Source organism: Rhincodon typus, chromosome 34 (assembly GCF_021869965.1).
Source record: "Rhincodon typus isolate 14 chromosome 34, sRhiTyp1.1, whole genome shotgun sequence".
In the NCBI taxonomy this organism is placed as follows: domain Eukaryota; kingdom Metazoa; phylum Chordata; class Chondrichthyes; order Orectolobiformes; family Rhincodontidae; genus Rhincodon; species Rhincodon typus.
The window spans coordinates 18548913-18564034 of NC_063365.1; the positions used below are offsets into that span (position 1 = coordinate 18548913).

The following is a 15122-nucleotide window of genomic DNA, read 5'->3' on the forward strand; positions in this document are numbered from 1 at the left end:
CGCTCGCTCTCCCTCCCTCCTCGCTCGCTCTCCCTCCCTCCTCGCTCTCCCTCCCACCTCGCTCTCTCTCTCACTCACTCTCTCTCTCACTCTGTCTCTACCCCCCGTCCCCTCTCTCACTCCAGTTACCCCCAGTTGCTATCTCTAGCTATACACGTTTCATAGAGGCTTCAGCACATAACCAAACAACCTGTTTCCTTGCCTCTTGGATCTCCAATAAATCATTTAAACAATGGCATTGAAAGACAAAGGGGCATAATCTTTCAATGCCTGTATGATTTGTTTTCCTCAGATTTGCTTGCTAATGATTAACCTTTAGTTCCTGAGGATTCCAGGGGAGTTGGAGCAAATTGGGTTCTTTAAGTATTGGGACCTTTAATCTTCAACATCACCATGGTTACGAGATGGGGAATTCAATCGCAAGCAGTAGAAATGTTTCCAACATTTCTGTACATTATTTTCATTTTTGCAATCAAACATTACATAAATTTAATTTTAAATAGCCATTCTGATGATATAGTTTGGTCACCTTTTTAACAACTGGCCTCTGATTGGCAGATGTTTACGGTGATAGGACCCTCAGAGAAATAATTAGGAAGCCCTGGACGACCAAGCTGAAATACAAAGCTGCTTAGTGTTTTTCTGATTGTTAAGGCATCCAACATTTGGACTGGCAGGGTGGGGGTGGGGGGTTTGTGTATGGTCTCAATGTATTTGGAGCCTTATTTCTCGGATTATGTTGCCTTATTCTTTGAAATCTGTGTCCTAGTTTTGTAGCTCAGTTAATACTGAAGGATCACCTCAGTTCTCAGCCTGGGGGAATGTAAGAACGCGGCATGAAAAATAAAATCTAAAGCTTGGTGTGCAGATGATGGGAACAGGTCCCACTTAGCTGGATGGTTGGGGAGACACACTGCTTGTTACAGAGATAGTAGGAAATGGAGAATCGGTCTAGGCCCGAAACGTCAGCCTTCCTGTGCCTCTGATGCTGCTAGGCCTGCTGTGTTCATCCAGCTCTACACCTTGTTATCACTGCTTGTTACTACTGGTTACCAATGTGCTTAAGGTCTGCTTTCAAACCCTCTGCTAGTCCAGCAATGGCGTCTTAACATGCTGCGGTGTCAGGTGGTGGTAAAACCAGAATAGTTTCCTTGATGACCACGTTGTTTCTCAAAAACACTGCCCCAGGGAAGGGGTTTGAGCTCACACATCAGCGAGGTCCTCGTGAGTTAAACTCTTCATTCTGGAGTAGAATCGCTGGAGATGGATGTTACAAAGAGATTTTCTTTTCAATCTTTTGTGTCACGTTCCTTGCCAAGCCCAAGCATTTATTGCCCACTCCCAATTCATAGAATCCCTGCAGTGCGGGAGCAGGCCATTCAGCCCATCGAGTCCACAACAACCGTCCAAAGAACATCCCACCCAAACCCATCCCTCCCCCCCCCTCCCCCCCCCCCCCCCCACCCCCACCCCCGTAATCCTGCATTCTGCATGGCTAACCCATCTAGCCTGCACAAACCTGGACACTTCGGGCAATTTAGCATGGCCAAAAAAATCCACCCTAACCTACACATCTTTGGACTGTGGGAGGAAACCCACGCAGACACGGGGAGAATGTGCAAACTCCACACAGACAGTCACCTGAGGATGGAATCGAACCTGGGTCCACGGCGCTGTGAGGCAGCAGTGCTAACCACTGAGCCACCGTACCACCCCATTGTCCTTGAGAACGTGATGATGGGCAAAACTCCCATGATGCTGTTGGATAGAGAATTCCAGAATTTCATATCAGTGATAGTGAAGGACGCAAGCTCCAAGATGGGCTGATGTGTGGTTTGAAGGGGAACTTGCAAGCAGTGATGTTCCCATATACCCCCTGGCTTTGCCCTTCTAAGTGCTTGGTGCTGTGGAAAGAGCCATACTGAGCCGCTGCAGCTCATCTTTTGGATAACGCACAGTGCAGCCACTGTGGTCTGGAAGTCAATGTTTATGTTGGCTAATGTGATGCCGATCAAGCAGGACCTTTCTGTAATTCTTTCTTTGGATGTGGATATTGCTGGCAAGGCATTTGTTGTTCTTCTCTAATTGGCTTTCGACTGAGTTGCATTCTACCTGCCTTTTCAGAAGCCAGTCAAGAGTCAATTACTTTACCATGAGTCTGGAGTCACATGTGTTTTGGACCAGACCAAATCCCCTCAAAACATGTCAAGGAGATAGCCTAGACCGTAACTTTTTCTTATTTTAGCAGCAAGTGCCAGGCATCGCATTCCAGATGCAATTGGATTGGTCAAACAATCAGATTAGAAACAAAACACACTTTATACATACATTATCGCTAAAATACAGACAAAATAAGAAGAAAAGAAAAGAATTGGCTTAACTGTAACTCTATCAAAATACTTCACAAAACAATAAACTACGAATTAACTGTTCCAATATAGTAACATCCCATAAACACACCCTCGGCAAAGGCAAATTCAGTAAAATAGATTGTCTCACATGCAATTCTAGCAGTAGGAAGAGAACCCCAGCTTTTAGCTGGAACAGAGAGAGAGAGAGACACACACAGAGAGAGTGCTACAGCTGCTTTCACAACTTCCACAGCTACTGAAAGCTAAAGCTAAAAATCCTGGTTCTATGGGAGCTTGACCACACCCATTCAGGCTGTTTCTATTGTTCCAACTTGTATTGAAAATAAAAGCTCCCAGGCTTAACAAGCTGTTTACTTTATTGGCTTAAAGCAGACCACTTTGTACCTCTGTCTCAACCAATCTTCATAAAAAAAACTAGGACAAGATACGCCTCTTAAAGTTATAGTGTCATCATACCAGTCTGGGTAAAGATAGCAAAACCACTTCCCTAAAGGGCATGAATGAATTGGTTTTTCTTTAAGACAGTCGGTGATAATTTTTCATGGTCACTATCACATAAATGTTCCACTGTTATTAATTGGAATATTAATTCCATCCCTCTGCCATGTTGGGGTTTCAACCCATGTTCCTGGGACATTTGCCTGGGCCTCTGGATTACTAGTCAAAAATAAATCTTGAAAGGACTCAAACATGAATGCTGAGAATCTAAATTTTAAAAAAATAAAGAACTGCAGACGCTGAAAATCTGAAATAAAAACAGAAATTGCTGACAAAACTCAGCAGGTCTAGCAGCACCTGTGGAGAGAAAGCAGAGTTGATGTTTCTGATCCAGTGACCCTTCCTCAGAATAGATGCTTAGAGGATGTTCCCCCCTCCTAGCTGGAGAATCTAGATCTAGGCATCCCCTCTTCAGGGTAAAGGGTCAGGACTGAGATGAGGAGAAATTTCTGAACTCAGAAGCTTGAGAATCTTTGGGACTTGTCTAACCAAGAGACCTGCAGATGCACAGTCCTTGAGATCGCTATGAGTTTTGTACAGAGAGAAACTGGGGGGAGGGGTGCAATTGTTGGTGAAGTTCAAGCCATGATTTTATTGAGGGGCCTTGGATCCTATGTTTAGGATGTTCTTAACTTCTTAAACCTTCACTCCTGCTGGGCTGGGACTGAACATCGAGGGAGCTGAGGGAGGCATGAGTGGCAATGAAGCAGCCTTCCTGAAAGGCTGGTAGGAAAGATCATACCCACACAAGAGCCAGTGACAGTCGCGTGCGATGGTTTTTCTTCTTAAACCACTGCCTCCGAATACCAAACAAAAAAAAAGTGCTGAGGTCTCATCCTGTTAATGGTTTCACCCACTTACAAAGTCAGCAAGCTGATTTCCAGAAATCCCCCACACCGTTTGAAGAAATAAAACAGATTGCAGCATACAATGAAAATACCAGAAAGTTCATGTCCTCTCCCAAGTCATCAGTTGAGTCAACACTGGTTGGCAAATGCCCTTCTCCTCCAGCACTAATGAAGACGATTGCTTTCATCCAGTGAAACATGATCTCAGCAGAAGCGAATACCTGATGGATGCCTCACTTATTAAACCCATGAGCAGGATCCAAGGATTATGTGGAAATGTATCGAGACTGGTCGCTTCACAAGGTATTTTGGCAACTGCTGATTTTAATGAGCGTCTGAGTGTCAAGGTGCCTGTTAACCTGCAGCAAACATTCTCCATTATCGTACACAGCTGAGAGCTCAAGAGCTGGTGCTCGGAAACAAGTTTCAGTTCTTCAATGAATGTGAATGAAATAATCGTCAGAGATTAAGGGGCTTCTTCTACACATTCCAGGGCAGAATAACCTTTGGGTGCAGGGGGTTAGGGCGTCATGTTGAGGTTGTACAGGACGTTGGTCAGCCGTCTTCTGCAGTGTTGTGTCCAGTTCTGGTCACCCTGGAATAGGAAGGATATTATTAAACTAGAGAGGATTCAGAAAAGATTTACCAAGATATTGCGGGGAATGGAGCGTTTGAGAAATGGGGATAGGCTGGGACTTTTTTTCACTGGAGCGTAGGCGGTTGAGGTGTGACGTTGTTGAGGTTTATAAAATCTTGAGGGGCATAGATAAGGTGAAAGGCAAAGGTCTTTTCCCTCAGGTGGGGGAATGCGTCTGCGTGGAATGCTGGTCAGAATGGACTTGTTGGGCCAAATGGCCTCTTTCCACACATTTGTCCCACATCATCCATAAAAACTGGATTATATAACAGTATAATAGTTACTATATCTATTATACTGTTTCCAGTAGAGTTAAGTTATTCTAAATTCTTCCTTCTTTGGTCATATTTTAACTAATGTTCAAACAAATTGCGTTTTGCTTAGCGTTGAGAAGTTTGACCAGTAGCATTGTATCTGGAACACAGTATTTTGCTTTTGCCTTAAAAATAAGAAGAAGTTAGGGAGTGGGCTACCTTAAAATATTTTGAGGGGGTCTGGTCTGGTCTATAATAGTGGCGATGGCGTTGGTTCCAAGTACAGCCTTTGTTTTATAGAATTGCCCCGTTTCTGCCTTTGACCCTGTTCCCACTTGCTACCGCAGTTTTCTGTTTGCAGCACCATGTGGGGTTGAACGTGAGGCTACTTCACTTGGTCGTGCCTTCGGTCCCTTTTCTATCCTGCCGTGCCGTACAGTTACAGACCCCCCACTCACCTCGCCCACACACAGGGCCTGGAACACGCGGGAACTGCGAGTGGAGCGTTTGAGGGAAATAAACTTCCACCTCTACAGGTACAGAGCATGGAAAGGGCAACTTAGAGATTAGGAGTAGGCCACTCAGCCTTTCAGCAGACAAGCCCCCTCAGTCAAATGCGTAGATCTTGATTGGTCTTCTACTTTACCATATCGCATATCCCTTAAAACATCTGGTGAGTCAGGCTGTGCAGAGAGCTGGCATGGGCAAGGGAGGCTGAATGGCCTCCTCCTGATCTTTAACCTTTGTAGGAATGATGGCAGCATGGTTATGTTAGTGGATGAATATTTTGGAGAACAAATCCCACCATGGCAACTGAGGAATTTGAATTCAGTCACTGATATAAATCTGAAATAAAAAATTGTTGCTTAGTGTTAAAAGCCCGTCTGGACCAGTAATAATAGTTTTGAGTTGCCTTACCCAGTCTGGCCTAGATTTGACACTTGATCTATTGGACTACTTTCAGTTACCAAGAACATGGCTCCTCCTTTAGCTGTGTGCTTGGTAAAAAATGGTCTTTGAAGTTTGTGTAGACAGCTACCCTCATGGTAGATCATTGCTCGAAGGCACAACTACCTGTTTCTGCCAACTTCTCCCCCGCCCAACCCTGTCCCCCATTCATTCCATGTTCTGTATAAAGTGCTCAGTTCATGTGTCGCCCTCCTTTGCTATCATGATTCCCTTCCAAATCTTTGATCGAAGGTGTGACTCTAGTGTGTTTCCTAAACTGACTGGTGTGGAATTAGCAGCACGTCCTTCAATCTTGTCTTATGTCTCCCACTACGTCAGGATCCCTCAAACAATGTGCACACAGTCTGGAATTGGGCAAGCAAATGCTTGGTAAGCTGTAAGTCTGGTATTTTTGTTACAATATCAAAGGTTCCTGCTGAGAAATCCAAGAACCTTGGTTGCTTTGGGTGTTACCTGCTGAATGTGCAATCCCCACTGAAGATTGCTTCTGAGATGAACCCACAAAGTACCTACCAGCTGAAGAATTTGATTATAGAACTTAAAAGTGGAGACCCCATTTGTGGTATGTCATGGCACTTTTGGCCATTGGCCACCATCTCCCAGTGGTCTACCTTTTTGTAGCTCCAGAGGTTTCACACCACCATGGGTGTAGTTAGAGATGGCCAATTAATTCTAGCCTTGGCAGTGTTGCCTACGTCCCATGAATGTGTCAGTTTAAAAACAATTCTCTTGGTTGTAAATCTTTTTTTAATTGATTCCTTGCCTCAGTGTTCTCTTGGAGGAGCATTTCAATTGTTGTTTCTGTTTCCTGATGTCACTCCTGAATAGCCCAGCTCTGATTTTGAGGTCATGTCTATGTGAGCCTTCCCCAGCAGTGGAAATAATTTCAGTCTGACTATTCCATCGTTCAATCAGAAATGCCTCAACTAAATCCTAATCCTCTATAAACAGAGGGATACGAGCTTAGACCATGCAATCTGACCTCATAATCGAATCCTTTCAGTCCTGGTACCATTCCAATGAGTCTTGTGATCTAAACCTGAACTATCTATAAGCATAATCATAGAACCCCTACAGTGTGGAAGCAGGCCATTCGGACCTCGAGTCCACACTAACCCAGACAGCATCCCATCCAGACCAACCCTCCTATCCTACAAATCTGCATTTCCCATGGCTAATACACCTAGCGTACACATCCCTGGACACTATGGAGCAATTTAGCATGGCCGAACCACCCAACCTGCACATCATTGGACTGTGGGAGGAAGCTGAACACACACATACGCGGGAAGAATGTGTAAACTCCACACAGACAGTTGCCCAAGGGTGGATTCAAACTCAGGTTCCTGGCGCTGTGAGGCAGCAGTGCTAACCACTGAGCCACCGTGCCATCCACCTTGCCATCTATCTTTAGCACAGTTTTTGATGTAAAGGAGGGATCATTAAACCTGTTTACGGTGCTGTTCCTGAGCTCCTTTGCATCCCTCCTCCTTGTGTGACATCTGCTAAAAGGCTTTCAGAATCATTTCAATCTTGTAAGTTATTGTGCAAAAGGCCATGCTCAGACAACTCATGGGAACCATTTTCAGGTCTGTAGCCTTTTGAGGGAAGTGTAATTAAGCATGGCGCCAGGAATCAATGTTCGCTACAAGTTGAATATTAAGACGAATAATGATGCCATTGTCAATAGCTAACCTGGATAATTACCTTTGGGTTTTCAGCTCCAGTGGCTTTGGGATGTATTTTGTCCCACCTGCATCTCATTTTCCACAAGAGGAGTCCAGCTATAATTGTAAGGTGAAACATGGAAAATTGGTAGCATAATAAATAGCGCTTTCTTTTCAAAAATGGTTCTTCAAAGCACACTGCTGGAATTTGCCTTTAATAATTTGCATCTAAATTGACAGTAACTGTTTAAGCAGCATGCTGGTAGTTTCTGTGGTTTTTATTGTGTAAATGTGGTGCTCCTGCCTTGTGATGGGAAGGTTGACCTTGGCCAGTTGCTCGCCACTAGAGGCTGTTACAAACTTGGCTTTCAGAGAACATTCAGCCTGCATTACGGTGTTCCAGACTGGGGCACAAGCAAAACTGGCTCCTTTGAGCGAAGGGTAAAATGGATTTGGGAATAAAAACAGGAGGTGCTGGTAAACGCTCAGCAGGACAGACCAAGAATGAAACATTCTTCATGTTTTTTTAACATTTTCGATCAATGAAGTCTGGTCACAACTGGGAGCTTCCAAAAGTTTTATGCAAGAGCAGCGAGCTGACACTGGAATGGAATCCGAAAGGCAAGAGGCTGATAGAAGGTGTTGAAAGAGATAAATGGGAACCCTGTTGGGAGCAAGAACTGCCGATGCTGGAGTCAGAGATAACAAAGTGTGGAGCTGGAGGAACACAGCCTGGCCTGCTGTGTTCCTCCAGCTCCATACTTTGTTAACCCTGTTGGGAGCTCAGTGAAGAACTTCAAACTGGGCATTCCTGGAGGAATAATGAGTTCAGCAATAAAGCAGGAGCAAAATCGCAGCCTATAAATCATCAGTGGCAGCGTTCAGCTTGTTTCGCTCCGATCCTGACTGACCACAATCGCCAACATGTTGCACGTTTACCATTCGTGTTCTTGTCCTGGCCAATTTGTGCAGGAAATCAGCTTGAACCTAGAGTGAGACCGCCTAGTGTGTTTGACTAAACAGCTAGCTGACAGCTGTGTTAGAACCTGACTCGGTCAAGCAAAAATAGGAGTTTGCATTTATATTGTGTCTGACCACTTCCTGAGAATTTTGCAATCAAATTAGTTACTTTATCAATTTTGGGTTCTTGTGGGTTTTTTTAGGTGTGAATCATGACTTCACCAATCAGCTAGTCACAAAAGACAAATTGGATAATTGGCCACTTGATCTGTTCTCTGATGTTGGTTGAGAGAGCAAGAGATCAGGTCTTTATGAAGCTCAACTGCTCCTCTGAGTGGAATGCCAGTGCGAGAGACTGTAGATAGCTGCACTACGGGGGGATTCAGGAGACCTCGTGCATAATTCACAAAACATTAGCATCCAAGTTCAATGGCTAATAGGGAAAGCAATTTAAATATTGGGCCTTTCCTTCAAAGGGAATGAAGCATAAAAAATAGGGACATCTTTCTGAAACTGTACATGGCACTAGTTAGATCACAGCGAGAATACTGTGAACGGTCTTGATCCCCTTATCTAATGAAAGACACACTGGATTTGGAGGCAGTACAGAGAACATTCACTAGTTTGATCCCAGGAGAGTCTGACTTGTGGTGTTAAGTAGGTTGGGCCTGTACTCATTGGAATTTGGAAGAACAAGATGCAACCTTCCTGAAACAAGCAAGATTCTAAGGGGTTTTGACAGGATAGATACAGAGAGGTTGTCTCCCCTTGCTGAAGAGTCTAGACCAAAGGCATAACCTCAGGATAAGGGGTCATCCATTTAAAATAAAGATCTCTGAAGGTAATGAATCTATGCAATTCTTTACCGTGGAGGGCTGTTGAGGCTGGACTATTAAGTAAGTTGTTTACTCGGACTTTAGTAAAGCCTTTGACAAGGTTCCACACGGTAGACTGATTGGTAAAGTTAGATCACATGGGATTCAGGGTGACTTGCCAACTGGATACAAAATTGGTTTAACGGCAGGAGAGAGAGGGTGGTGGTGGAGAGTTGTTTTTCAGACTGGAGACCTGTGACCAGTGGTGTTCCACAGAGTTCGGTACTGAGTCGACTTTTATTTGTCATTTATCTAAATGATTTGGATGGGAATGGATGGGGCGGCACCATGGCTCAGTGGTCAGCACTGTTGCCTCACAGCACCAGGGACCTGGGTTCAATTCCACCCTCAGGTGACTGTCTGTGTGGAGTTTGCACATTCTCCCTGTGTCTGCGTGGGTATCCTCCGGGTGCTCCGGTTTCCTCCCACAGTACAAAGGTGTGCAGGTTAGGTGGATTGGCCATGCTAAATTGTCCCATAGTGTTCAGGGATGTGTAGATTAGATGGGTTATAGGGCTATTGGTCTGGGTGGGATGCTCCAAGGGTCAGAGTGGACATGTTGGGCCGAAGGGCCTGTTTCCACACTGTAGGAATTCTATGATTCTATTGATGATACTATATAGGAGGCATGGTTGATAAGTTTGCTGCTGACATCAAGATCGGTGGTATAGTGGACAGTGAAGAAGGTTATCTAAGAGTATAAAGAGGTCTTGATCAATTGAGTCAATAGGCTGAGGAGTGGCAGATGGAGATTCATTTGGATAAATGCGAGTTATTCAGTTTGGTAAACCAAACAAGGACAGAACTTACACAATTAATGGTAGAAACCTGGGTAGTGTTGTAGAACAGAGAGACCTAAGGGTTCAGGTACATATTACTTTGAAGTTTGCGTCATATATAGACAGGGTGGTTAAGAAGGCGTTTAGCACGCTTGCCTTCATTGCTCAGGCCTCTGAGTATCCGAATTAGGACATCGTGTTGAGATTCTACAGGACGTTGGTGAGCCCTCTTTTGGAGTTCTGTGTGTAGTTCTGGTCGCCCTGTTTTAGGAAAGCTATTATTAAACTGGAGAGGGTTCAGAAAAGATCTACCAGGGTGTTGATAGGAATGGAGGGTTTGAGATATAAAAATAGACTGGAAAGGCTGGGACCTTTTCCATTGGAGTGTGCAAGGTTAAGGAGTTAGAGTTATAGAGGTTTATAAAATCATGAGGGACTTCGATAAAGTGAATGATGAGTGTCTTTTCCCTTGGGTGGGGGAGTTCACAACTGGGGGGCATATTTTTAAGGGAAGAAAGATTTAAAAAGAACATAAGGGGCACCTTATGAGCAGAGCAGTTAAGTGCGTAAAATGAACTTTCAGAGAAAGCGGTGGATGCAGGCACAGTTATGTTTAAAAGACATTTGGAGAAGTTCATGAATAGGAAGGATTTGGAGGGATGTGGGCCAAGTGCAGGCAAGTAACACTGATTTTGTTTGGGAACATGGTCGACATGGAATGGTTGAACCAAAGGGTCTGTTTCCATGCTGCATGACTGTATGATTCTAAGTATACTTTTAATCAGTAAGGTCATCAAGGCAATGAGGGAAAAGGCAGGAAAATGGCACAGAATATTATCAGATCGGCCAAGATCTTATTGAATGGTGGAGCAGACGAGATAGACTGAATGGTCTGTGTCTGCTGCAATGTCTTATGGTCTTGTAGGTTGAAACGCTGTTCCAGAGACTTCATAACATGTCAAGCGCCTCACATGGGTGAACTATTGCAATGTCAGAGAGACAGACTCTGAGGGAAAAGTGCAAGAGAGTGGGGCTAATTGGAGGGCAGCAGAGTGGTACCTGTATGAATAGTCCCCTCCTGTGCTGACTGGAAGGAAAGGTGAATTTGTGAGCACTGTCACATCACTGATTCGTTTGAAATAGATTATTGAGGCATTGGCGGCTTCACAGCCACAATTGAGTTCCCAAGTGGTGACCCACAGAGCATATAGTGCCACATGTTACTGTTCATTTCTAGTGCTGATTGATTATAGAAGGTGCTCAACCTTCACGTTGCTAATATACAGCATTCAAACCTCTGCTCCTGTGACTCCACAATGTCCTCTCCACCATAAGCCCATGGACATTTTGTGAATGGGACCTGCAAGACACTTGGTGTTGAAGGTACACCTGGCTTTTGTGATATGGGAAGGTCCTGAGCAGAAGTGGAAGAAATGTTTGCAATCTCCTCTACATTGGGGAAAGCAAAATTCAGACTGGGTGACCGCTTTGCGGAGCACCTACATACTGTCCATAAAAATGACCCTCAGCTTCCCGTTGCCTGCACATTCAATACTTCCACCCTGTTCCCTGGTCAACGCCTCTGTCTCAGACTTGCTGCAGTGCTCCAGTGAAGCTCAGCGCAAGCTGGAAGAACAGCACCTCATTTTCCGCTTGGAGACCCTGCAGCCTCAGGACTTAATATCGAGTTCAACAATTTTAGAGTCGGAACACCTCCTTCTATGTCCTTTACCCGCCCCCACATCCCCAGGCCCTGTCATGACATGGGCTGCTTTCAGTACAACCCACCCATTGTCCCCAGTATCAGCTTTTCCCCTTCCCTGACTTACCATCAACTATAAGCAAAAACAGAAATTGCTGGAGAAGCTCAGCAGGTCTGGCAGTGTCTGTGGAGAGAAATAAGAAATTAACGTTTCAGGTCCAGTGACCCTTCTTCTGAAGCCACTCGACCAGAAACGTTAACTCTGATTTCCCTCGTACCAGACCTGCTGAGCTTTTCCAGCAATTTCTGTTTTTGCTTCTGATTTACAGTATCTGCTTCTTCAGGTTTTTATTTCCTATCAACCATCCCTTTGCCTAACTTTCTCTCTCTCTCTCTCTGTCTGGGCTCCATTTCCACCTATCCACTCACTCCCCCAATCCCCAGTCTAAATACCATCATTTCCTAGCTACTATCAGTTCAGAAGAAGGGTTACTGGACTCGAAACATTAACTCTTATTTTCTCTGTCCACAGATGCTGCCAGACCTGCTGAGTTTCTCCAGCAATTTCTGTTTTATTAATTAGCTTCTTGGATTGCTTTGTCTGATATTAAATGCTTTGTTCTGTTCTCTATCTCTCTCTGTCTCTTTCTCAGGCATTATTGAACACCCAAAACAAGCTGAAAACTCTGGTTCCAAATTTCACGTTCAACCTTGGATTCTCTGGGAAGTTCTACCACACAGGTAAGGAGTTTTCTTTTTAAAATTTATTAATATCATCCCTTGCAACTCTCCTTTGGCCAACTCTTCAATACTTCCCTCAAATCCCCGGTACAAGCAGCTCCTGGTTCTTCTACTAGTTTCTGACTTTGGGTGATTCCCTGTTGAGCCAGAAGCACAGATCATCTTTTTTGCATCCGGCTCCCTCCCTGGATGTCCTGTGTGAGTTCGGCATGGGAAACATCTGATTCATTCTTTCCCCCTATAGAAAGGGAATGCGTCTATAGAGAGCCATTCACAACCATGGCATGCCGATCCATCAAGATCTTTTACAGCCAAAAAAAATGCATTTGAAGTGTTGTTATTGTAGGAAAGAAGCAGCTGATGTTTGCGCACAGCAAGATTCTGCAAACGGGTTGATCATTTTTAATTTGTTTACCTGGTTATAACTAGCTGCCATAGTTTGAATCTTTGCTGACCATGTTCAGTTTGTTTGGGTGACAATCTACTCAGACCTGAGAGCCTTCATTCCTTTTCTCGTTGTTTATTCACTGGAGGCGATAATGAGGCTTGGGCTACCTGAACAAAATGTCCTGTTTTCCCAGACACTGGCAGCTTTCCAAGTCCAAACAGGATTAGCAACCTTATTTATGTGGCAGATTAGGAGCGACAGTTTCAAATGCGGCCCATGTTTCAGGAAAAGTTTCCAACAGCTGCCCACAAGAGACATTCAAGTCTGCCTTATTGAATTTCAAAAGCTGTTCGCTTCCTCCTTGCCCTTACCAGGGTGTAGTAACATTGGCCATTACGTAACTCTATTGCGCTGCATGAGTGGTGTGCTGCACGGATCTGTGCGGGGACCTCAACAAATCACAGGGAGGCAATGGCCTAGTGGTATTATCCCCAGTTAACATTCTGGGGACCTGGGTTCGAATCCCACCACTGCCTCCCTGCACTCACCTATCACCAGCGCACCTACCTTCCCCAGCCCCACCCCTCTGCTCTCTATTTATTTCAGAGCTCCCTTCCCCCTCCCCCATTTCTGAAGAAGGGTCCCGACCCGAAACATCAACTTTCCTGCTCTTCTGATGCTGCCTGGCCTGCTGTGTTCCTTCAGCTCCACACTGTGTTATCTTTGAAAGAATGTGGTACAACTTGAGGGAGTCAAGGGGAGAGATAACATGGGTCCTGGCAGTAATGTTCAAACCTTCTCTGGCTGCAGGTGAGGGTGTCCCCATTATTACCAAAGAGAAGAAAGGATCAACCAGGAAATTTTAGGGCATTCAGTCTGGCCTTGGTGTTGGGGAAGCCATGAGAAAGGATTCTCAGGGGCACAATATATCTGCATTCAAATGGTACTGATTATTCAGGGATTAATGTGAGGTTATTCTCTTTGGAAGCAAGAAAGCAGATTACTCCCTGAATGGCTATAAATTGGGAGAGGGGAGGGTGCAGCGGGACCTGAGTATCCTTGTGCACCAGTCACTGAAGGTAAGCATGCAGGTAAAGAAGGCAAATGGTATGTTGGCCTTCATTGTGAGCGGTTTTGGGTACAGGAGCAGGGATGTCTTGTTACAGTTGTACAAGGCCTTGGTGAGACCACACTTAGAATATTGTGTGCAGTTTTGGTCTCCTTTTCGGAGGAAGGATGCTCCTGCTCTTGAGGGAGTGCAGCAAAGCTTTACCAGGCTGATTTGTTTTTTACGGTGTACATTAATGATTTGAATTTTAAATGTAAGAGGTATGACTAAGAAATGACACAAAGACCAGTAGGGTGGTACATAGTGAGGAGCATAGCTGTAAACCACAGGAAGATGCCAGCTGGGCAGGGCAGTGGCAAACAGAATCCAATTTGGAAAATCGTGAGGCGATGAACTTTTTAGAGGGCTAACAAGGCAGGAGGTTACACCATGAATGATAGGACCCCGGAAAATTGTGACCTTGCTGTGCATATCCACAGAGTCATAGAGATGCACAGCATGGAAATCCTAGAGGTAGTAGGGCAGGGAGACAAGGCGGTTCAGAAAACATTTGGGATACGCGCCTTTATTAGCTGAAGCATGAAAGTAAGAGCTGGGAGGATATGTCAGGTTGTACAAAATGCTGGTTAGGTCACAACTGGAGTACTGGATGCAGTTCTCATTTCCATATTTTAGGAAGGATTTAGATTTAGAGTTTATTGTCATGTAAAATGTACAGGGTATAAGAGTACAGTGAAAAGTGTACAATGTTTGCACACACAGTGCTGTCTCAGGTATAAAACACCTAGGTACAAGTTCGTAGTTTCAGAAGTAGAAAAATGAAGATATAAGTTAAAAAGTTCAGCACTACAGTCTGAAAGGAGAGTTTAATTTATTTCACTAAGGGTGCTGGGAGTCTCAAACTCACTGTCTGAAAAGGTCTTTGATTCAAAAACCCTCATAACGTTTATAAAGTATTTAGATGCTCACTTGCAATGCCAGGGTCACTAGGGCAGTGGAGCAAGAGTTAGAAGATCAGAATATTGTCATCAGATCTTTGTTGACTGGCATGGACATGATGGACAGAATGGCCTCCCGTGCTGTAAATGTCTCTGAGTCTCTGCAATTCTCACAGTTTATTGCAGTGTGCTTCAGAAGCTTATTTACCATGCAACTGCCAAGTATCAAGGAACCATGATGTGTTTAAAAATGAGTTTTGGACAAAGAAATGTGCCCAGTGCATGCTCTTTGAATTCAGATCATTTATGATTATTTAAATTCTGGTACTGTTTGTGAGGCATTTATTCATGTCGATGCCTTGGAGCTACTGGTCAGAAGAAAGTCAAAGGATATTTTCTCAGGCTGTGACACTGAGCTTACTGTT

General features: G+C 44.5%; 1 protein-coding gene across 1 annotated transcript in view; it reads left to right on the plus strand.

Annotated features, from left to right (window-relative positions):
- Positions 1–15122, plus strand: part of ndst2a (N-deacetylase/N-sulfotransferase (heparan glucosaminyl) 2a) — a 450479-nt gene that overhangs the window by 366733 nt on the left and 68624 nt on the right. The window contains exon 6 of the mRNA XM_048616195.1: positions 12215–12302. Within this exon, the coding sequence (XP_048472152.1) occupies positions 12215–12302 (88 nt within the window). The remainder of the gene's footprint in view (positions 1–12214; positions 12303–15122) is intronic.